This window comes from Leopardus geoffroyi, chromosome B1, assembly GCF_018350155.1.
Source record: "Leopardus geoffroyi isolate Oge1 chromosome B1, O.geoffroyi_Oge1_pat1.0, whole genome shotgun sequence".
Taxonomy (NCBI): Eukaryota; Metazoa; Chordata; class Mammalia; order Carnivora; family Felidae; genus Leopardus; species Leopardus geoffroyi.
Genome location: NC_059327.1, coordinates 85167507 through 85190186, shown reverse-complemented (window position 1 = coordinate 85190186; position 22680 = coordinate 85167507). Strand labels below are relative to the sequence as shown.

At 39.8% G+C, this 22680-nt stretch overlaps 1 protein-coding gene across 3 annotated transcripts in view; it reads right to left on the bottom strand.

The window, feature by feature from the left end:
* The window catches only part of RNF150 (ring finger protein 150), a 295154-nt gene that overhangs the window by 114486 nt on the left and 157988 nt on the right, over positions 1–22680 (bottom strand). For all 3 annotated transcript variants that reach the window (XM_045466965.1, XM_045466957.1, XM_045466951.1), the window contains exon 2: positions 22047–22297. In XM_045466965.1, coding sequence (XP_045322921.1) covers positions 22047–22297 — 251 coding nt within the window. The remainder of the gene's footprint in view (positions 1–22046; positions 22298–22680) is intronic.

Genomic DNA, 22680 nt, shown 5'->3' with positions numbered 1-22680 from the left:
GTGGGGCTCGAACTCACAGACCGCGAGATGGTGACCTGAGCTGAAGTCGGACGCTTAACCGACTGAGCCACCCAGGCGCCCCGAGAGAAGCTCTTTATGCACAATGTTAAGCAAGTGACAAATGATATGGGAAAGTCCCGCACTACAGGGACTCCAGCGTGGGTTACAGTTGTGCAGACTAGCATACACACACCTAAGTTCAGTAATTTGCCACTCTAGCCATTTAACTTGTACAAGGAGATAGCCATTCTGGAGTAGCTAGAATAAACTTCATCTCCTTTTGCACAATCAGGGTTTATTGTTTGTGTATTTCTTTCAATTCGGAATTTTAAGGAATTTCCTTTGCTTATACAGACCCAGCCTAGATTTATATCTCACCTGTACTATCCTATTCCATCACATTCTTACATGCCAATTTTGCATCCTCTGGGTATGTTTAAGAGTGGGTATGGGGGCGCCTGGGTGGCGTAGTCGGTTAAGCGTCCGACTTCAGCCAGGTCACGATCTCGCAGTCCGTGAGTTCGAGCCCCGCGTCGGGCTCTGGGCTGATGGCTCAGGGCCTGGAGCCTGTTTCCGATTCTGTGTCTCCCTCTCTCTCTGCCCCTCCCCCGTTCATGCTCTGTCTCTCTCTGTCCCAAAAATAAAAATAAACGTTGAAAAAAAAAATTAAAAAAAAAAAAGAGTGGGTATGCATATAGGAAAATGCATAAAACATACATGTTCAGCTTAAATAATTATAAAGCACACACCTGTGTAACCACTGTAACTCATGTCAAATAATATATTATCACTTCTTTTTTCTTTTTTTGATAGGGAAAGTTGCCATCCTAGTGAGCCCTGCAATAATGTAACGATAGACCAATGAGGAAGAAGGGGAGAGGGAAAAGGGGTGGGTGATGAGAGAATTAAGTTTTAATCTGTCAAGCAGATTTGCTTGTGTGCCTGTGAGTTTTCTACACGTAGCAACTCCTTCTTAGGTACTATCCTGTAATAGATGTGTATTTGCAGCAGTGAAACATATTTGAAGGACTATAATAAATAAGACATTTAACAAGAATAATCACTTGCTTTCATTAATATTTTTTCCTTTTGAAAATAATACTCAAGCTTCTTTCTTTTCTTTAAAATTGTGAACATATTCTAACAAATGGTTAACATACTCTAGGTACTGCTAAAGCTTTATATACGATATCACCTTCATTCTTACAATAACCCTATGGGAAAAAATAGTACTTTATAGAAAGAACTGAGACTTACAGAACTTAATTGTTTATATCATAGTCAATGAAAACTCAGTCAGAATTTGAATTAAATTAAGTTTGACTGTAAAGCCAAAGCTAAACTACCACTCTTATTATTCACTAATCACCCAATCAACAGACCAGCCAGTCAGCCCACCAACCAACATCCATCCAATCAGCCAACCAGCTAACCAATCAGCCAGCCTGCCAATCAATGGACATGTGGCCAACCAGCCATCCAACCAATACCTGGCAAGCTAGCCAGCCAACCTACCAATCAGCTAGCAGCCAACCAACATCTGGCCAGCCAGCTAATCAGTCAACCAGCCAAGGAACTAACCAGCCAAAATCTATTAAGTGTTTATCAATATGGCACTTCCTCAAGCATACCGCAGCAAATAAGTAAATTAAGTAGAAGACAGGTGTTCTCCTTGTTAATTCATTTCCTCTTTTATATTTTGTCCTTAGTTTCTAAATGATTACCGGCAATTTTAACAGAAAAGTTTGGTTGTTACCTAAAAGGAGACCTACATACACTTGAGATTTATGCAGAAGTCCATGAGTAGCTAGCAAACTAAGGTAGCAGGAAAAACAAGGAAGGTTTATAATGATAAATACCATGGTGGGGGCACATTGAGTGAAAGGGAAAAACACTGAGATGAAACTAAACAGGATGGAACTCTCTGTCCTTTCTTCTTCCTCTAATGTTTTGATCTATGATCCTTTGATCTTAACTCAGGCCACTTCTTCAGGGAGCTCTTCTTCCATGTCTCCCAAGACAGAAGATCCTTCTCGTCTATACCTTATGGAATCTGTTCCCGCTGCTTCATAACACTGTCACAACATTTGCAACGTGACATTTGTTTGTATAACCTATCCCTGTTACATTTCCCTCAAGAAGGTCCCAGCACCTAGAGTAAAGCTGCCTTTGATAACTGACAATCAGTCCACATGTATTCTGAATTACTTATTTTGTCCCAGGGTTTTGGAAACAATGGTAGTGAAAAGGGGCACCTACTGGCTGAGTTGATAGGACATGTGACTCTTGATGTCGGGGTTCTGAGTTTGAACCCCATTATGGGGGTAGGGAATACTTAAAAAAATTAAAAATCTTTAAAAAATGGTAGTTCAAAAACACATTAATTCCTGCTCTTTCTAGCTTACAATCTAGTGGAAACTCCATAAATGTTCGATGAGTGAATTAAAATCTTAAACCAAAAGATTTTTTTTTAAAGCATGAAAAACCATCTATGAAATTTAGCCAGCTAACAGGAAAATTAATGGACAAACCGTAAGCAATATATGTGGCAAGGTAAGCAAAGCTGTGATCCTGGCTTTGGCAAAACCAGTCAGTCTCAACAAAGAGCTGCTTTCCACTGGAAAAGAAACCTGGAGCAGGGATTGAAAGGAATTGAGACAAGGCTACTAGTTACTAGGAGTAAGTGTAACAAACCTGTAGGATATTACATTTAGAATAAGAAATCGGGACCCAAATAAACAAAGGTTGATTGTTTTTCCTTCAAGAGCTCAGATATTTTTGCAATTGTGTTAATGTGTATTACATAATACCTGGCCCCAACAAAATCACATCAACTGTTTTTTATTTTCAAGGGCCAAGCAGAGCAATTAAGTGGCAAGTATTATTTTCAAACAACAGTCACAGATTATACTCAAAGGAACCAGAAATATTTTTTTCAAAATTTAATTTTATTTAAACAATTCTTTAAAAAGTTTTTCTTAAATTGTTGAAATTCAAAACATAATTGAGTACAATCTTTTCATAGTACAAGTCTGCTAATGAAGAGAATGAAATTGCTTTTGGTGTGTTAAACTGGGGTTCAGAGTTAGCGTTCCTAAGCATCACAATCGGTTGTTGATCTGTAATGAGGTTTTATGTACCATACTGAGTATATTGTTTTCTATGCATAATTCTTTAAAAAAAATTTTTTAATGTTTATTTGTTATTGAGAGAGAGGGAGAGAGAAAGAGAGAGAGCGCGCACGAGTAGGGTAGAGGCAGAGAAAGAGGGAGACATAGGATCTGAAGCAGGCTCCAGGCTCCAAGCTGTCAGCACAGAGCCCGACATGGGGCTTGAACCCATGAATCACAAGATCATGATCTGAGCCAAAATCAGCACTTAACCAACTGAGCCACCCAGGTGCCCCTCTATGCATAATCCTGTGTGATGAGATTATAAGGGAAAAATAGTGAAATATAGAGCATAACCCCTATTTTCATGGAATTTATAATCTATTTGTAAAATTATCATTCCAGTGGTAGAGCAACCTTAAATACTTACTTATATATACTTCTATATACTTATTATACTTCTATATACTTACAAGTATACTTATATACTTATATATACTTAAATATAGTGTAATATTACTGTTTCACAAAAGAGATGAAATAATGCATTACAAGAGCCTAAAATAATTTTTGAGACACTTTATATAGTTCTGAAGAATACCTCTAAAAAAGTGAAGCCAGGCATGTCCTTTTATTAGAAAGTCTGTAATGTGGCTTATGCTGACTTATACACACAACATTCATATTTTTTCTGTCTTAACTGTCGCTTATATTCTATTACTTCATTATATAATAGTAACTTCTTTCGACACAACCCAAAAGGAATGTTGTTTTAAAAAGTTTTTATTTTAATCATCCAATGCTTATCACAACATGTGCACTAGTTAATCCCCATCACCTATTTCACCCATCCCTCCACCCACCTCCCCTCTGGTAACCATCAGTTTGTTCTCTATAGTTAAGAGGCTGTTTCTTGCTTTGTCCCTCTCTGTCTCTCCTTTTTTCCTTTTGCTCATTTGTTTCTTAAACTCCACATATGAGTGAAATCATATGGTATTTGTCTTTCTTTGACTGATTTATTTCACTTAGTATAATACTCTCCAGCTCCATCATGTCATTGCAAATTGCAAGATTTCCTTTTATATGGCTGAATAATATTCCATTGTGTATATACACCACATCTTCTTTATCCTCGATGGACACTTGTGCTGCTTCCATATCTTGGCTATTGTAAATAATGCTGCTATAAACATAGTGATGCATGTATCCCTTTTAACTAGTGCTTTTGTATTATTTGGATAAATGTCTAGTAGTGGGATTACTAGATTTTAGGAGAGTTCTATTGTTAACTTTTTGAGGAACCTCCAGACTGTTTTCCACAGTCCCTGCACCAAGTTTGCATTCCCACCAACAGTGCACAAGGGTTCTTTTTTCTCCACATCCTCACCAACATCTGTTGTTTCTTGCCATTCTGACAGATGTGAGGCAATTATCTCATTATAGTTTTGATTTGCACTTCCTGGATGATCAGTGATGATGAGCATCTCTTCATGTGTCTGTTGGCCATCTGCATGTCTTCTGTGAAGAAATGTCTGTTTGTGTCTTCTGCCCAGTTTTTAAAAAATGTTTTTTATTTATTTTGAGAGACAGCATGCATGTGTGTGGGAGAGGAGCAAAGAGAGACAGGGAGAGAGAATCCCAAGCAGGCTCTGTACTGTCAGCATAGAGCCCAATGCAAGGCTTGAGCTCATGGACTGCGAGATCATGACCCAAGTTGAAATCAAGAGCAGGATGCTTAATCCACTGAGCCATCCAGGCACCCCTCTTCTGCCCATTTTTAAATTGGATTATTTGTCTTATAGGTGTTGAGTTTTATAAGTTCTTTATGTATTCTGGATACTAACCCTTTATCAATATATCATTTGCAAACATCTCCCATTCTGTAGGTTGCTTTTTAGTTTCATTGATTATTTCCTTCAATGTGCAAAAACTTTACAGTAGTTCCAATAGGTTTTGGTTTTTGTTTCTCTTGCCTCAGGGGACCTATCTAGAAAAAATTTGGCAAGGCTGATGCTACTACCTATGCTCTATTCTAAGATTTTTATGATTTCAGATCTCACATTTAGGTTTTTAATCCATTTTGAATTGTTTTTTTTTTTTAATTTTTTTTTTCAACGTTTATTTATTTTGGGGACAGAGAGAGACAGAGCACGAATGGGGAGGGGCAGAGAGAGAGGGAGACACAGAATCGGAAACAGGCTCCAGGCTCTGAGCCATCAGCCCAGAGCCTGATGTGGGGCTCGAACTCACGGACCGCGAGATCGTGACCTGGCTGAAGTCGGACGCTTAACCGACTGCGCCACCCAGGCGCCCCAATCCATTTTGAATTCTGTATGGTCTGTATGAGTCTCCTTTCCACTCAATGAGTCCCTTTTAATATTTCCTTCAGGGCTGGTTTAGTGGTCACAATCTCCTCTAGTTTTTGTTTGGGAAATTGTTTGTCTTTCCTTCTACTCTGAACGACAGCCTTGCTGGGTAGAATATTCCTGGCTGCAAGTTTTTCCCATTCAGCACTTTGAATATATCATGCCACCCATTCCTTTCTGGCTTGGAAAGTTTCTGCTGGAAAATACCCTGATAGCCTTATAGGTTTTCCTTTGTATGTAACTGTCTTCTTTTGTCTTGCTTATTTTACTATTTTTTCTTTACCACTATATTTTGCCATTTTAATTACAATATGCCTCAGTGTGGATCTGCCTTTGTTGATTTTGTTGGCATCTCTCTGTGCTTCTTGGACTTGGATATCTGTTTCCTTCCTGGGTTAGGGAAGTTTTCAGATATTATTTCCTCAAATAAATTCTCTGCCTCCTTTTCTCTCTCTTCTTTTTCTGGTACCCCTATAATATGAATGTTATTATGTTTGATGGAGTCACTGAGTTCTCTAAGTCTATTTTCATTTTGCCTGATTCTTTTTTCTTTTGTTCAGCTTCATTACTTTCCATAACTCTGTCTTCTAGGCCATTAACTCATTCCTCTGCTTCTCCCAGCCTGCTGTTCATTCCATCAAGCATGTTTCTCATTTTGTTTATTGAGCCCTTTATCTCTGCTAGGTTATTACTTATCTCTGTATTAATGATCTCACTGTTGTCCTCCACTTTTTTCTCAAGTCCCAGTGTCCTTATGATTATTGCTTTAAATTCTCCACTGTGCATATCACTTATGTTAGGAAAGTCAGCTATGTCTCCTATTCTTGAGGGTAATGGCTTTATGAAGAAGAAGTTCTGTGGTGCCCTGCAGTGTTGTGTCCTATTCTGTAGGGCCTGGCACTTACAGGAGTGTCTCCTATGTGTGCTGTGTGCACTTGGCTGCTGTGTCCTAGCCACTTTATCCTCTAGTCCAGTTGTCTGCAGAGGCTCTCTTTCCCTGTTGTGGGCAGTGTTTGGTATCTGGCTTGAATGGGGCACATTTTAACGATGTGTGCTCTGGCTTGCTTGTGAAAGGAGACCTGTCATCACTGCCACAAAAATGAAGGCCTTGCAAAACTCCCAGTTTAGGAGACATGGTGTGGACCAGGGTTTGGGCCAGTCTTCTGAGGGAAGGGGGCCTGCCAAACTAGGACTGAGACAATTGTAACTCAGAAGAGCAGTTCCACGGGTACACAGTGGGGGTGGGGCTTGGTGTAAGCAAATGAGGCAGCCAGGGTCTATGCTGCATTGCTTTCTGCAGGTGGCCATTATTTATGCTGGGGGACAAGGGAGGGAAAGGTTGCCCACCAGTGTTCCTTTGTTCCTGGAGGGGGTCTCTCCTTGAATGTTGCCTCTCTGTGACATGCTCCAAGATGAGCTAATCTCCCTGCTCTGTGCCCCAGGCCCTCCTCAGATCGGTTTCCATGCTGTATGTCCTTAGGCTGTTTGCTCTGCCTTTTCTCCAACAGCAGCCCCAATGTCCTCCAAGCTCTCCCTGAGCCAAGCACGCTGACCTTTAAAACTCCAGGCTTTAAGCTTACTGGTTGCAAGAACTCATGAAATTCCGGCCTTGTTTTCCAGGCCAATTGCTATGGGGATTTTTTTCCCATGTGTCCCCATATGTTGGTCTGTCCTTCACCTTCTCCTTGACCACGGCTCTCTCCCCACCATGGTGGCCAAAATCTGTTTGTCCACCAAACCACGTCTCCACACTTCCTACCTTCTTCAATGTGGCCTCTTCTCTAGCTTTAGTTGTGAACTTTGTTCTGCCAGTCTTCAGATTGATTTCTGGGGTATTCAGGACAATTAGATAAGCTATCTATCTAGTTGTATTTGTGGGAGGAGGCAAGCGTAGGGTCCTCCTACTCTGCTGCCATCTTCCCCTCCAGTCCTCTAAAACAATTCTTTAGCAAATGAAATATGCCCTTCTTAAAGGTGAGCACACAAGGTAAGTTCAAAGACTACTTTAAATTTTGGCCTGCACTTAACTTTATTTTTGGCTGTATCTGAATAAAGATGAGGTGTCTTTAAAAAACATCCCCTTTTTCTCTTCCAGAAAAAGCCATTTCCATGCCCCCTTTTTTTTTAATTTTTTTAATGTTAATTTATTTTTGAGACAGAGAGAGACAGAGCATGAAAGGGGGAGAGGCAGAGAGAGAGGGAGGCACAGAATCAGAAGCAGGCTCCAGGCTCTGAGCCATCAGCCCAGAGCCCGACACGGGGCTTGAACTCACGGACCGCGAGATCGTGACCTGAGCTGAAGTTGGACGCTTAACCGACTGAGCCACCCAGGCGCCCCCCATGCCCTTTTAAAAGGAAAGTGCAAGCTGCCTTTATTTTTAAAAAGTGTCTATTCAGGAAATGTAAAGTATGTGGACATTAAGGAATCAGAGATTATGGTTAACAGCAGAGGTAATGGTGAAGGAATTAGACAAATTCCATTTCTGGCATTCTGATGGCTGAGAGCTGATGAGGTTAAAGGAGTTCAGTGGAGGATAAAGTCATTTGGGAGATGGGAGTGCCAAAGTAGAAGAATTAACAGATGGATAAATTAGAGTTAAAAAAAGAAAATAATCAAGGCCTCTTAAACATCAGGTCTATGAGTCCTTCCTCCCTGGAACCCCCAAAATATCAAATACCTCACAAAAGGCAGGAAAACATGTTTTCTGTAATTATTCTGAGAAATGGTACAATGGCATTCTTTTTCTTTTCTCTTTCCCGTGGAGTTCCTTGAGTCAAACCTCATTCCATATGTTATTGAGAAAGAATAAACATATACCTCTTTGGAGGAGGAAAAGGACAGCATTTGGGCTGAGGCTGACAGAAGATATGAAAGCCCTACCAGTGGAGGAAGAGATGTTCCTGATTCCTGGAGAATACAGAAAAATCAACTTCTGAGATATGTATGACAATCATGCAACCATGTAGTGCTAGATTTATAAAACAGATTAGCAAAATAAAGGAAAAGCACCATAAAGTTTAAAAAATGCTATGACCACTTGCATGTAGTCAAATTTTGTTAGTATGTGCATGTCTGTGTTTCTTTTTAAGTGACATGAAAATCACACACACAAATAGTGACTTCTGAATTCAAGAAAAAACTGTCCCACTTTCAACAACTTTCAAACTAGTATTATTGGATTTCCAAAAGACAAAACTAACAAGATAATGAGTAAAACATCAACATTCTTAATAATATGGCCCAAACAAATCAGTTGCTTTAGTAACTGGCTCCTCTGTCTTTGGGTTTTTTTTAACGCACCAGGTATAAGTGAGAGGGAAAACTATAGGCCCTGCTCAAACTGAGTCTTGTATGTAGCCTGAATAGAGATTCTAAGGGTTCAAACCAGAAGTCTATCACAAAACAGACTCTTTCCTTTGTGGTTCTCAGAAATGCAGAGTGACACAATGCTAATGGAAGACCAAGGGGCCACCTTACATTTGCACGGGTCTTCTGTTTCAGGTAGGGTTTCCTCCCTCTTCTCCAAGGTGCTCTTATGGATTTTCTCTAGCCCAACTAGACCCAAATCATACTATTCACTAAAGATTGTCAGGAGTGGGACCATCTTCGTAACTAGATATATCCACCAATGTGATTGAAACAGATATAAAAAAAAATATTTACCAAGATTACTGGTTCCTGGCAGTGAAGATAAACAGCTTTATGGAAAATAAATACAGAACTGTTAATTAACAGAAGAAAGTCCTACATAGATGCCAACAAAGATGGTAAGTGACAGACTCCAATTCAACCCAATACATATAGTTATCTCCTAAATACTTAAGAAACCAAGAAAAACAAGATGCTTTCTTCATGTTCCCCTCTGTGTTATACATAGAAATGCAGTGATGAAAAAAACCAAAACCAAAAACAAAACCAAGAACACCTAGGAATAAGGATTCCAAAACAGAGCATCAAGATCAAATTTATGTTCTTCTATCTCATTTGACTGGTTAATTCTATATATTTGCCCCTTATATCTGACTGCTATATTTTATAATCATGATTATTATCATTATCACTACCACCAAGTGGAAAAAATAACTAACTGTTCTTATGTTTTAGGTGAAGGAAAGACATTGTGAGCATAAACGGAGTTGGTCCCAACTGTCTGGAACCTCACGTGGCCACAGGTGACTCAGACACTTCCTCCCCTACTCTAATACTTATTAATGATCCTTCCAGGCCTGGTTGACAGGACAGAAATCTTTGCACAGCCAGTCCAATTTCTATGATGTAGAGCACCATCCATAAATCTAGAAACCTGGATAAAGAATTAGACTATTCTAATGGCCATGGTGAACGCATGGAGCAGTGACTTAAGGCTGTTTGTGTACATACAACATGAGGTAAAAACATCAGGGTTATTTTTTGTGGAAGGTGTTGCAGAGGAGAAGGCAATGGCTTGAAAGTTAGAAGATCTGATTTTCAGTCCTATTTCTGTCACTAAGTAACTGTGACTTTGGTCAGGTCACTTACACATTTCAGACCTTAGTTTCCCTTATTAGTAAAAGCAGGTAAGTTAGTAATGTTATTTTCAGCTTTACCAGCTCAGGATTTTCATCCAGGAAGAACAGAACTGGGAATCAAAGATCCTTTCAGATCCGAATTATCTTTTAAAAAAAGCAAATTCAAGGCTAAAGACTGCACTAAATACTTAAAGACTGCACTAAATACTTCATGGATACAATGCACTCTTTGCATTTCTGCCCCCCCCCCCCCCGCCCCCCACCAGGGCTCTGCACTTTGTCCAGAGCAACATCAGGGATCATTTTGGCCCTTTTTCTTTAGGAGACAGAAGCATCTCTACCTGTAGACCTTCCTCTGCTGACTGACACTCAGAATATCTCCTTTCCTTTTTCTTTCCCTGTAAAATTCAAATTTGTTTTATATTCTATTTCTTGCCTTGTTCTAACCTAACTTGAACACTGGCATGTACAAATGAAATCAAAGGGAGATGGGCCATTGTATATGCAAATAACAGGAAAAGGTATTCAGCGAGAGAGGTAACTCTTTCAAGAAAACTTGTTTGAATGTCATTACCAGGCCTCACATGAAACAAAACAGGTCTGGTTCCCTTGGATTAGCCTCAAAGGCAATACTGTTTGTGAATAACAAAAAAGAACCTTAGTTTATCTTATCTGCCTGTATCTGAAATAACCTCCATCTACTGGGAGTCCTGTGGTTTTCAGGACACAAACCCATTACTTGTATCTGAGATGGGATGTCCTTTTAGAGAGTGGGACACTGATGCCCAGAGCATCACCAGAAGACAGGCTCACCTGCCACAGCCAGGGCAAGAATGCTGCTTGCTGGTTTTGCTTTGCCATCCTGTAGGGTTTCTAAAAGCATGTAAGAATTAGTAAAAAGCAGCAGAAGTGGCACATTTGGGAAACGAGGGACACAGGTGTGGAGGAGAGACCGCGCATAGTGCTGAATGGTGTTCACGATCAGAAGTCTGTCACCCATCCAGCCCTTGACGTCAAAGTTCAAAAAGAAGTTACTAGTTGGGATGTCATTAGATGGGTAGAATGAAGATCAATCCTTAGCACACTCTGTGAAGCCCCCAGAGGTAGGGAATCTTAAACTACATAGTAGAAAGGACTTAATCAGAACGCCTCGTTGGCTTAGTTAGTTGAGCATCTGACTCTTGATTTCGGCTCAGGTCATGATCCCAGGGTCACGGGATCAAGCCCCGCGTTGGGCTCTGTGCTGAGCATGGATCCTGTTTAAGATTCTCATTCTCTCTGTCTCTCCCTCTATCCTTCTCTCTCTCCCTCTCTCCCTCTCTTGCTTGTACATGCATTTACTAAGATTAAAAAAAAATTTTTTTTTTAAAAGGACTTAATGAGTCTTTACTTCTAATGCCAAAAAGTGCCAAAGTTCAAATAGTAGAAAGGTGAGGAGTCCTCGCGTTCACTGCTATGGCAGAAATAGGGCTGGCACCCTCCCCGTGGGTCAGGTCTCCTCAGTATCTCAATATCGTCTGTGGAGGCAGCTTGGTCTTGTGGAAACTACTCTGACTTGAAATCACCAGCTTGGTTGTGTCTCCATGAAAAAAAAAAAAAAAAAAACCAAAAACCTCATTTAGCATTTCTCTGTCTCAAATTCATTATATCTAACGTCCTTTAAGTTCTAAATACTATGGTTCTGGGGGCAGATGGTCAGCATTCTCAACCGCATGAGTAGAATGATGGCCAGGTATCTCTTCCTTCCAGTTCTTACCACTGTGCTTTCCCATCCACAGCTTTCTGGGAACGGGGGTTCTCAGGGGGAGAGGTGTCCAGGCTATGTAGGTAGAAGTCCACTCTGCAGATCAATGGGCTATTTTCTTAACATACCCATCCAGGGGCATCACGAAGACGTGAGGAGAGAAAGAGAGATACGTCACAGTATTTAAAAGTCACCCAGACATGTGTCAAATGGCCAGTAAAATGTTTTTCCTAATCATTATAGGGCCTTTCTATCTCTGATAAGCAGTTTCCCACGCCATCCTGGTGCCTTCACCAGCGGCCTGCTGCTCCCACAGACACACGTGTGGCAGAAAAGACCTCCTTCACCTCAGCGCCTTTCCCGCAGCTTCCTCTCCTGGGCCGACTTTCTTTGCTCTGGAGGGCATAACCACTGTCCCTACCTTTATGATTCAGGTAGGTTCCTGACTTCAAATGCTCCTGTGCACTTACTACACTGGATGGTCCTCTTGCCTCATGATCCTGCCCTGCCTACCACCCTGTTATTTTGCTCCCAAATCACAATTAAATTCAAACCTTGCTTTTTTTTTTTTTTTTTTTGGCTTAAAACAACAGAAATTTACGGTCTCAAAGTTTTGGAGGCTAGAAGTCCAAGACCAAGGGGTCCACAGGATTGATTCCTCGTGAGGGAGAATCTGTTCCATGCTTCGTGCTTAGCTTCTAGTGGTTTGCTGGCAATCTGTGGCATTCCTTGGCTTGTATATGTACCATCCCAACTCTGCCTTCATCTCCAAACAGAGTTCTCCCTGTATGCGTGTCTGTGTCCAAATTTTCCTCCTTTATAAGGAAACCAGTCATTGGGTTAGGATCCCAACTTACTCCTAAATGACCTTATCTCAAGTAATGGTGTCAACAATGACCCTACTTCCAAATAAGGTCACATTCCGAGGTACTCAGGGTTATGACTTCAACGTATGAATTTTCAAGGAGACATGATACAACCCGTTACACTGTGTAATGGAAGAAAAAGAAAGGAATCTCTTGATGAAAAGTTATGGGAAAATCTCTAAGATGCAAAGAAGTCAACATTTCAAATGATAATGTGCTACACTTTATGTAAGAAAGGATGAAAAGAACACGTACATATGTGTGTGTGTGTTCATAAAAATATCGCACCAGAAACGTGTTTGCACCAGAAATCACTACCATGTGTGCTTCTGGGGAGATACTTGGGTTTCTAGAGGAGGAGAAGGGTGGGAAAGAGAATTTTTAATGCAAATCTTTTTTATTATCCTTGCATTTGGAACCATGAGAATATACTACTTATTCAAAAATTAGATTTAAGAATAATAAAAAGCAAATTGAATCAAGAGTGCTAAACTACTCTCAAGAAGAATGATACCAATTTCTGAAACCCGCTATCATCATAAGTATGGAGCCCTTTACACACTTGCCTCCCCAGGATTGGGTTTTAGCAGGTTTGCTTTTTCCTAAATTTGCAGGCAAAAAAATGACATCTGATTGTTTAATTTGCTTACAGTGATCTCCTCCAGGCACCACTTGCCTTCCTTAGATCAAGTATCATCTTAACATCTTTTGTGGCATTTTTGCTCATTATAGGAACACATTCTGTATCAAAGAAATTCACTTTTTGAATTTGCCATACATGTTGCAAATGTTCTTAATGTCAGTGAGTTCCTTTCACACATGGAAGATTTAAATGGATGTGTAAAATTTATGTGTGGCAGGTGCACTGTTAAGCTGCCAGAGAGACAGGAATGAACCTGGAAAAACGTGAATTATCAGTGGTTCTTAGGGATTACTCACATTCCCTGGAAAAAAATCTAGAAAGGACAGCAGCCCTCCTACCATTCTCATTTTTGGGTCCTGCACAAGATGGGGCATGTCTTTTTTGCAGAAGTCTTGACTGAAACTGTGTCTACAATGATAATCAACAGTGAGCACTTTTGTGGTGCTTATTCTGTAAGTGACAACTGGAAAAGAATGGCATCTCCAGGAGGAGACCAACCCGCTGGGCTTGGACTGCCAGGAGGTGCATAAGACATTCTCAGGATGGAGCATTTCAAAGATGTTAAAGATCCTAGCTTTAAAAACTGCCAAGCTGTGTGTCTTTGGGCAACAGCTTACCTTCTCTGTTTCCTCACCTGAAGAATGGGGTTATACTTACAGTACCTTCATCATAGAGTTAAGAAGAAGTATGTCAATATATAGAAAGCACTTAGAACAGAACAAACTCTATTTACTCTTAAGTGGTCCCAGCTCCTAACAGACATCCCAGCTCTCACAGTATTTTAGACCCTTGCCTAAGCTGCCCGGGGAGTCACATTTATGTCTGGGTTTATGTCTGATTATGACAACCGAGTATTCTAGGATTCATCAGAGATGAGGCTCCAGTGGGCTACAATGTGACATGAAAAGCAGTCCCCTCAAGGTCCTGTGTGTGCTCTGCGACAACCTGCCTCCTAACCGATATGGGACGCTCCAACAGGCTCTCTGCATCACGGGGCTTGTTCAGAAATGGGAATTGGGAGTCTGGCCACTTCCTTCAGCTCTGTGAAAACAATTAATCCCTGTATTAAGGCATACATAAGCTGGCTGATAGATCAGGGTCCCCAAAGGACGCTGGCCTGGAAGAAAAGATGGGGCTGTACGAAAGAAAAGCATCATGAGTGTAAAAAGGTCCCAGTGGACCCTGAGCAGAGGGCAGTGGGTGCGGATGGAGTGTGAGGTTGTGGCTGGTCTCCACAAACCAACCTCCTTGTTGCCCTCCCCCTGGAGGCTTGCATGCACAGGGAAAGTGAGGTGTGAGGCAAGGAGGGAATGGATTCAAATAGTGATATGAACTGGAAAGAAAACAATACATAAAATAATATGATAGAGGGAAAGAGAGTGGGGTGTGAGGCCACATAAGCAGACATCAAGCTGTCTTTAGATCTCTTCTCCTGGATGCTTAGTCTCCAAGGGAGCTCATCCTGTCCTGGCGATTTAAATGGCATCTATGTACTGATGGCTCCTGTATTTCTATCTCCAGCTCTTCTTCTCTCCTGACCTCCAGACTTGCATATTGAAATACCTGGTGTCTGTGTTAGATACCTGGTAGATACAGGGATGCCTGGGTGGCTCAGTTGGTTAAGCCTCCGACTTCAGCTCAGGTCATGATCTCAGGGTTGGTGGGTTCAAGCCCTGCATTGGGCTCTGTGCTGATGGAGCCTGCTTCGGATTCTGTGTCTCCCTCTCTCTGCCTCTCCCCTGAACGTGTTCTCTCTCTCTCTCAAAAAAAAACAAACAAACAAACAAACAAACCAAAACATTAAAAAAAAATTTTTAAAAGATACCTAGTAGATATAATAGGCTTCTCAAATTTAACATCTGCAAATTCAAATTCTGAGTTCCAGCCCCTCAGGATCTCTTCTCCTGTCTTTTCCATTTTGGTTCATGCTGTGAAAACTGACCTAATTGCATCCTTGATTCTTCTCTTTCTCTCACACATATGGTAAACATGTAATTTACTATCCAAACTATCACTTTTGAGAGTAAAATGGGGAGTTATTAACAATTAGGCTGGTACAACAGGTATAAACTAGGATATATTCTTTATACTCTATATTTAATCCATAGGATTTAAAAATATGATCCTAATCAGATTCCTTCTGAATTCTTGTTCACTCTGGTCCAAATCCATCACTTGTCATCTGACTACTGCACTAGCCACTGAGTGGGTTTCTACCTGTTTTCATGTGTATTGCCTGTTGACAGCATTACAATGCAAGCTATGTGAAGGCAGAGCCCTTGTCTATAATGTGGAAAACACCTTTTGTTACATATAGCACAGAAACTTCTAGAAGCCTAGAAAGGGAAGTGTTAAGAGTTTCTGCCTCTGGAGAGAGCTGGAGGAAGGGAGGTTGATAAAGGGAGTTTGAGGTGGGAAGAAATTTACTTTTAAATACACACCCTTTTGTTTGTTTGTTTGTTTGTTTTTAAATTTTTTTTCAACGTTTATTTATTTTTGGGACAGAGAGAGACAGAGCATGAACGGGGGAGGGGCAGAGAGAGAGGGAGACACAGAATCGGAAACAGGCTCCAGGCTCTGAGCCATCAGCCCAGAGCCTGATGCGGGGCTTGAACTCACTGACCGTGAGATCATGACCTGGCTGAAGTCGGACGCTTAACCGACTGCGCCACCCAGGCGCCCCTGTTTGTTTGTTTTCTAACTGTGTGCATACCCTATTACTATAAATTAAAAACCACTGCTACCTGGGGAATCACTCTCCAAGAAAGCCAGATTCTTTCTCTATAGTCTATTTTTATGCTTTCCTTTTCCCACAACTCTGGAGAAAAGATGGAAAAAAGATCCCATTTCATTTCAAACTGTGTCAGTTGAGCTAAAAACCCACATCTAGATTAAACTCTTTGTGAATTACATAAGAATGGAGATATTTATTTATTTATTTAGGGTGCTTGCGTGGCTTAGTTGGTTGAGTGTCCAATTCTTGATTTCGGCTCAAGTTATGATCCCAGGGGCATGGGATTGAGCCCCACATTGGGCTCTGCACTGCGCATGGATCCTCCTTGAGATTCTCCCCCCACCCCCCTCTTTTCCTTTGCCCCTCCCCCCTACTCCTATGCATGTGCTGTCTCTCTAAAAAAAAAACAAAAAAAGAATTGAGCTATTTACATGGGGGGGGGGATTACTATTTTCTAAGAACTACCTTATCTATTAAAGGTGATCTAGTTAACAACTGTCTAATGTGTCACACGTATTTTCTCACTCAATAGCCCTTGGATGCAGCTGAACAGGAGATCAGTCTCACTTTACACATGAGGAAGTATAGGCATAGGAAGGCAAAGTACCTAACCTGTGTAAAGTCACACAACTAAGAATCACCCACCAGGGTACAGATTTGAATCCAGATCTAACTCCAAATCTGGTGTCTGTAACGATTACGTGGCACTAGATTTATCTTGGTGTAATTGCTTTAGGAGATGCAGCACACCAGCCAAATCTCTCCCTTCACTTTCAGTTATACCTTTATTCTCCATGTCACCACCTAAAACACCCTGGTGTGAGGCTACTGATCTAGAGAATATCTAGCAAATCTTACTCCATGGGAAATGGCACTGAAGTGATCTTCTCCAGGTACAGTAAGACACGCCGGCCAGTGATCATGTAAGATGATGGAGACTGCTCTTCAGTTGTGATCTGCACAAAGCCAAGCGGAACCTGATGTGCTCACCTGCCTAATTCAAGTTCGGTCTCTCTTGCCTGAATGGTTGAATACTTCACCAATGCAACATTAAGACCTTTGATATTCCATTTTCATCTGTGAGCCTACAACTAACCTGAGAGTCAATCTTTCTGAAGGGCCAGTACTGCTTTAATAAAAATAAATGACTTAAGTTAACCTGAGGCTTATTATAGCTATAGCTTGCATAGCTGAAGCTTTCTATTGAGTAGAATGGGGCACTGTCCATCAAAGGAGAAATCTTTTTCTAAAGGAAATTATATGTTCTTATTCCATCCATCAAAGGACCAAAGTATAGTGCTTATTTTGATCAGGAAACAGTGCTAACTTTTAACATGATCCCAATTCATGGAGTGACCCTGAGGAGAATAGTTTACAATTTAAGGAAAGTTAATCAAATTGGAACAGAGTAGAAGCTTAAACCCTATGAACCACTTAACACACCATCCAATTCCAATTAGCTTCTCACCTAAATCACAGAGTATGCATATGCCTGGAGACATGCAAACTACATTTACCTGCACAAAGTGGATTAGTGATTGAAATAATTTTTTTTTCATTTAAAAAAAATTTTTTTTATTTATTTTTGAGACAGAGAGAGACAGAGCATGAATGGGGGAGGGGCAGAGAGAGAGGGAGACACAGAATCGGAAGCAGGCTCCAGGCTCCGAGCCGTCAGCCCAGAGCCCGATGCGGGGCTCGAACTCACGGACCGCGAGATCGTGACCTGGCTGAAGTCGGACGCTTAACCGACTGAGCCACCCAGGCGCCCCAGTGATTGAAATAATTGATCAACTAATAGATTCAAGCTTAAAATTTCATGGTTGACTGAATTGCCTAATGATGGCTTGGACTATCCATAGACTCAAAAATATAGGGTTACCATTTTCATTCATCATTATCAAATTAGCTAGATATCTTAGCATTAACTGATTTATATATGTGTAGTTTCTTAATATGTAAACTTCAGTAACCAGTGAAACTGTATATATTAGTTCTATGTCTATTTTCATTGCCTGTGTCTGACTGGTAGCACATGTCCACTTAAATTCCAGAACATTCGATAAAAGTGGTAGAGTTGGATTTGTAAGTAGTCATCAAGAAATCTATATGATAGTAATAATGGATACCATTTATTGAGAGCTTAAAAAGTCATTAGCCTCATGTTCAGAGGCTTTAAAAAATATACATTAGCCCATAACCATAAGAGGAAGATATATTCCCATTTAGTTTAGAAAACCAAAGCATGAAAAGATTAAGTAACTTGCCCATGTTTGGTAAGTGGTGGAAGTGGACTACTATATAACCACTAAAAATCATGTTTTAAAGATTATTTCGTGACAGGGGAAATGCTCACCAGTTAATTAAAAAATAGAATACAAAGCTTACATGTATATTTGTGTGTCATGCATAGACACATATATAATCACAATTTACCAAATATATATTTAGGTGGTTACAAAACCTGAAAGGTAATGTCATCAACTGTTAACAATTCCATGGGGTAATGGGTGATTTGTCTTCCCTTTTAGTAATTTTTTTGAATGCCAAAATTTATTAGATTGAACATGTATCAAATTGAGAAGTAGAAAACATGCAGTAATAATGTTTTTAGAAATTGTTCCAGAAGCTGTCAAAAATTTAAACAAACCAATTGCCATAAAATAGAAGAAGTCAAAGAGTTGTCCTTTTAAACAATAACCCAGACCTTACTGGCATGCAGAAATTTTCTACTGTAACTTGAAGAATCAGCTAATTGCAGGGGCACCTAGGTGACTCAGTCGGTTAAGTGTCAGACTCTTGATTTCTGCTCAGGTCACGATCTCATGATTCACATGAGGCTCTGCACTGCCAGCATGGAGGCTGCTTGGGATTCTCTCTCCCTCTTTCTCTGTCCCTCCCCTGCTCATGCTCACTCTCTCCCTCTCAAAATAAATAAATAAACATTAAAAATATATAAAAAAAAAGAATCAGCTAATTCCAGGCTCACGAGTCGGGCTGTCCCATGGTACTTTCCATGATGATGGGAATGTCTACCAAATGGCAGTGCACATATAGGACATTCGAAATGTAGCCAGTGTAACTGAGAAATATAATTTTAAATTTCACTGTATTACAATTAATTTAAATTTAAATGGTCACACATGGTTAGTGGTTACTGTGTTGGATATTGCAGCTCTAGACTACCAAAAAAGGAGAAGAATTTGCAAATTTCTCAAAAAAGGCCATACAACTATTACCTGAAAATGATATAAATGTAAACTATGGATGAATTTCACATATGAATATTAGGGTAAAAACAAATAAAATACAAATACAATCTAGCATATGTTACAATAGTATATATTGAAGATTCAGGATGGTTTGATATTGAGAAATCCATTAATGTAATACAATCCTACTAACACATTAAGAGAGAAAACTCAGACCATAGCTGTTGAAAAGGCATTTGTCAAAATTAAACATCTTGATTAAAATGATAAAATCCTCATTAAGGGTCATTAAGACTATTATGTGTGAAAATATATAGAGAACTCTTAGAACATGCTGCAGATAATACTATATAATATTACCATTATTATTAAGGTAATAATAAGGCATGGTATAGTCATTAAAAATGATTTGTGGGGGCGCCTGGGTGGCTCAGTCGGTTGAGCGTCCGACTTCAGCTCAGGTCACGATCTCGCGGTCCGTGGGTTCGAGCCCCGCGTCGGGCTCTGTGCTGACAGCTCAGAGCCTGGAGCCTGCTTCCGATTCTGTGTCTCCCTCTCTCTCTGCCCCTCCCCCATTCATGCTCTGTCTCTCTCTGTCTCAAAAATAAATAAACATTAAAAAAAATGATTTGTGTATGAAAAATGATATTTCATTTATAACAGCAACACAATTATTAAACACCTAGGAATAAACATGAGAAAAATGTGCAAGATTAGATAATAATATTTAAAAATGCTAGTAGCAGACAAAAAAGAATCACTGAATAAAGGGCAAACATATACAATACTTAGGAAGATTCAACACATAAGGTTAGAAATTATTCTGTAAGTTTAAAAAAGATAAAAGGGAATTTAAATTTATATAAAAATAGACATAAAAAGTGAAGGTAGAGAAATAAAGGAAGATTATGAGACAATATTATAGTGCTAAAGTACTCAAAATAGTACGGTAATGGAGTATGAATAGACAGATTATGGTACAGTTTAGAGGGCACAGAAATAGAACCAAATACATAGGAGTATTTAATATATGCTGAATGGGGATACTGAATGTGAGGGGGAGGAAGATTAATTATTGAATAAATACCAGTCATAAAATCTATGAGGTAGGCCATCTGGAATGAAACAATGTTGGCTCTCTACTTCTTTATGCTGAGATAAGCTCTCTGTAGATTAAAGACTTAATCATAAAAGTGAAATAAAAAGTAGTGGATGGAAACGAGAGAATGTTTTTCTACAGTCTTGGGCTGCAGAAGATCCATTACACAAAACTCCGGAGTTACATCAAAAGGGAAGTGCAGTTATGTAAAACCCACAAATTCCTTCATGGCAAAGAGCGCCACAGATAAATCAAAGGCAATGACAAATTGGGAGGATAAAACTGTCAGTTTTATGTTGGTTAAGTCTTATGACTAACAGTCTTCTCATCAATTCCTTTGACTTACACAGATCAGTAAGAAAATGACCGACAACTTAACTGAAAAGTGGTCAGATAACATAAGCAGGTACTCCAGAGAAAAAAATTTCACTTTTTTCTATGTTGCTTGAAAAGATGTCCAACATTATTTGTGATAAGAAAAATGTGATACTATTTTTAACTAATCGAATTGCATACAACAAAAAGGCCTAACATTCTTTTGCCAAGGATATGGGAAAACAGTATTATTAGTACATTATTGTATACGTTAGTGTAAAGAGTACTATACTAATGTTTGTATTAGTATAAACAGTATTAGTTTATCATTGGTTAATATAAAAATTCATTCAACCTTTTTGGCAGACTTTGGGCAGTATCTATCATAGTTTAATATACATACACCATTGTCCTAGCTGTTACATTTCCAAAATTTACCTTAGAGGTATACTCACAAATGTGCTTAATGTCACACAGACATTTTTTTTTTTTTTACCAGAGCTGGTTTAATAGATGTGAAATATGCAAAAAATGAAATGTTATACAGTCATTAAAAATGAGAAGGCAGCTTGAAGCGAGTGTGTAGATGAATAATTTCCAAGAAGTAAGAAATAAGGATCTAGAGTTAAGTGTGCTATCATTTGTTTAAAAATGTGTGTGTGTTTGTAAGCACATGAAATGTCCCTGGAAGAGAAGATATTCCAGGAAGATGGCTGGATAACTGAGGGACAGATATGGGAAGGCAAACACTTTTAACTTCATACTGTTTTATACCTTTTGCATTTACACTATATATATCTTATCTGATCCAAAATTAATTGTTTAAAAAAATTTTTTTTAACGTTTATTTATTTTTGAGACTGGGAGAGACAGAGCATGAACAGGGGAGGGTCAGAGAGAGGGAGACACAGAATCTGAAACAGGCTCCAGGCTCAGCTGTCAGCACAGAGCCTGACGCAGGGCTCGAACTCACGGACCACGAGATCACGACCTGAGCCGAAGTCGGCCACTTAACTGACTGAGCCACCCAGGCGCCCCTAATTGCTTTTTAAAATAGCTTTTATTTTTTATCTTCTTTTTTTTTCTTCCATTCACCAGTAGGAAATCCTGGCTTTTCTCACACAATGTTGCCACTGTTAGCACAATCTCAGCTCATTCCCTTCTCCCTTTATTATGTGCCTAAGTAAATAATCATCAAAAAGATGAGCAATAGGAATGTGGGACAAAATACCTCAACATTACAGAACAACATTAGTAAATATCAAAACATGTGTATTTGGGAACGATTTGGAAAACTATATGGCAAATGGTAACAGTGTTTATGTTGAGGGTGGGGATAATAGGTGATTTTGTTTTTGTCTTGGTATTTTCTGTGATTTTCAAAGTTTATGTAATCATACGTATTACTTTTATAGTAATTTTTAATTAAACAATTTTTTGCTACTCACCTGGTTCCTGTCCCTGGCATTTGCATATCGAAACCTCTGGATATAATAAAAGACCAGCCACGCGAGGGATATGATCATCAGGACAATGAAGGAGATGGAGACAAACACAACCGAAGTGCGGCTCACGTATTTCTGCAAGTTCCGGGTTCCAATGGTGATGTACATTGTCACGGTGATGTTCCTTTCCAGAAGGCTTACTATCTCCTTCCCTTTTGGTTCAGGAATCATTATTGCCACGATGTCTTCAACACCTGTTGTGACGGAGGCAAGAGAGGGACAATAAGGATAAGGGGATAAGAGAGAGGGGGGGAAATCATAGTGAAATGTCTAGTCAAAGTAACACGTAGCCAAATAATGACCCTACTTTTGATAATTCTATGCCAGATCTAATAGCTGGAAACAGAGTCAAATTCTCAACCTCCTTCAGACCTTGGGATGCCGCTGTCTTATATACGAGAAAAGAACCTAAATTGAACTCATGATCATGCTACTCTCTAGCTCTCTAAGGTTCTGACCCTGGTCTGATTAAAGTGGACCCCTTCCTACCTAGCCCAGTTTATGGCTCTCTGTTGCATCTCACAGACACTGAGGAGGGGGAGAGGACCTACTACTCCATAGCAAAGGGGTAAAATGC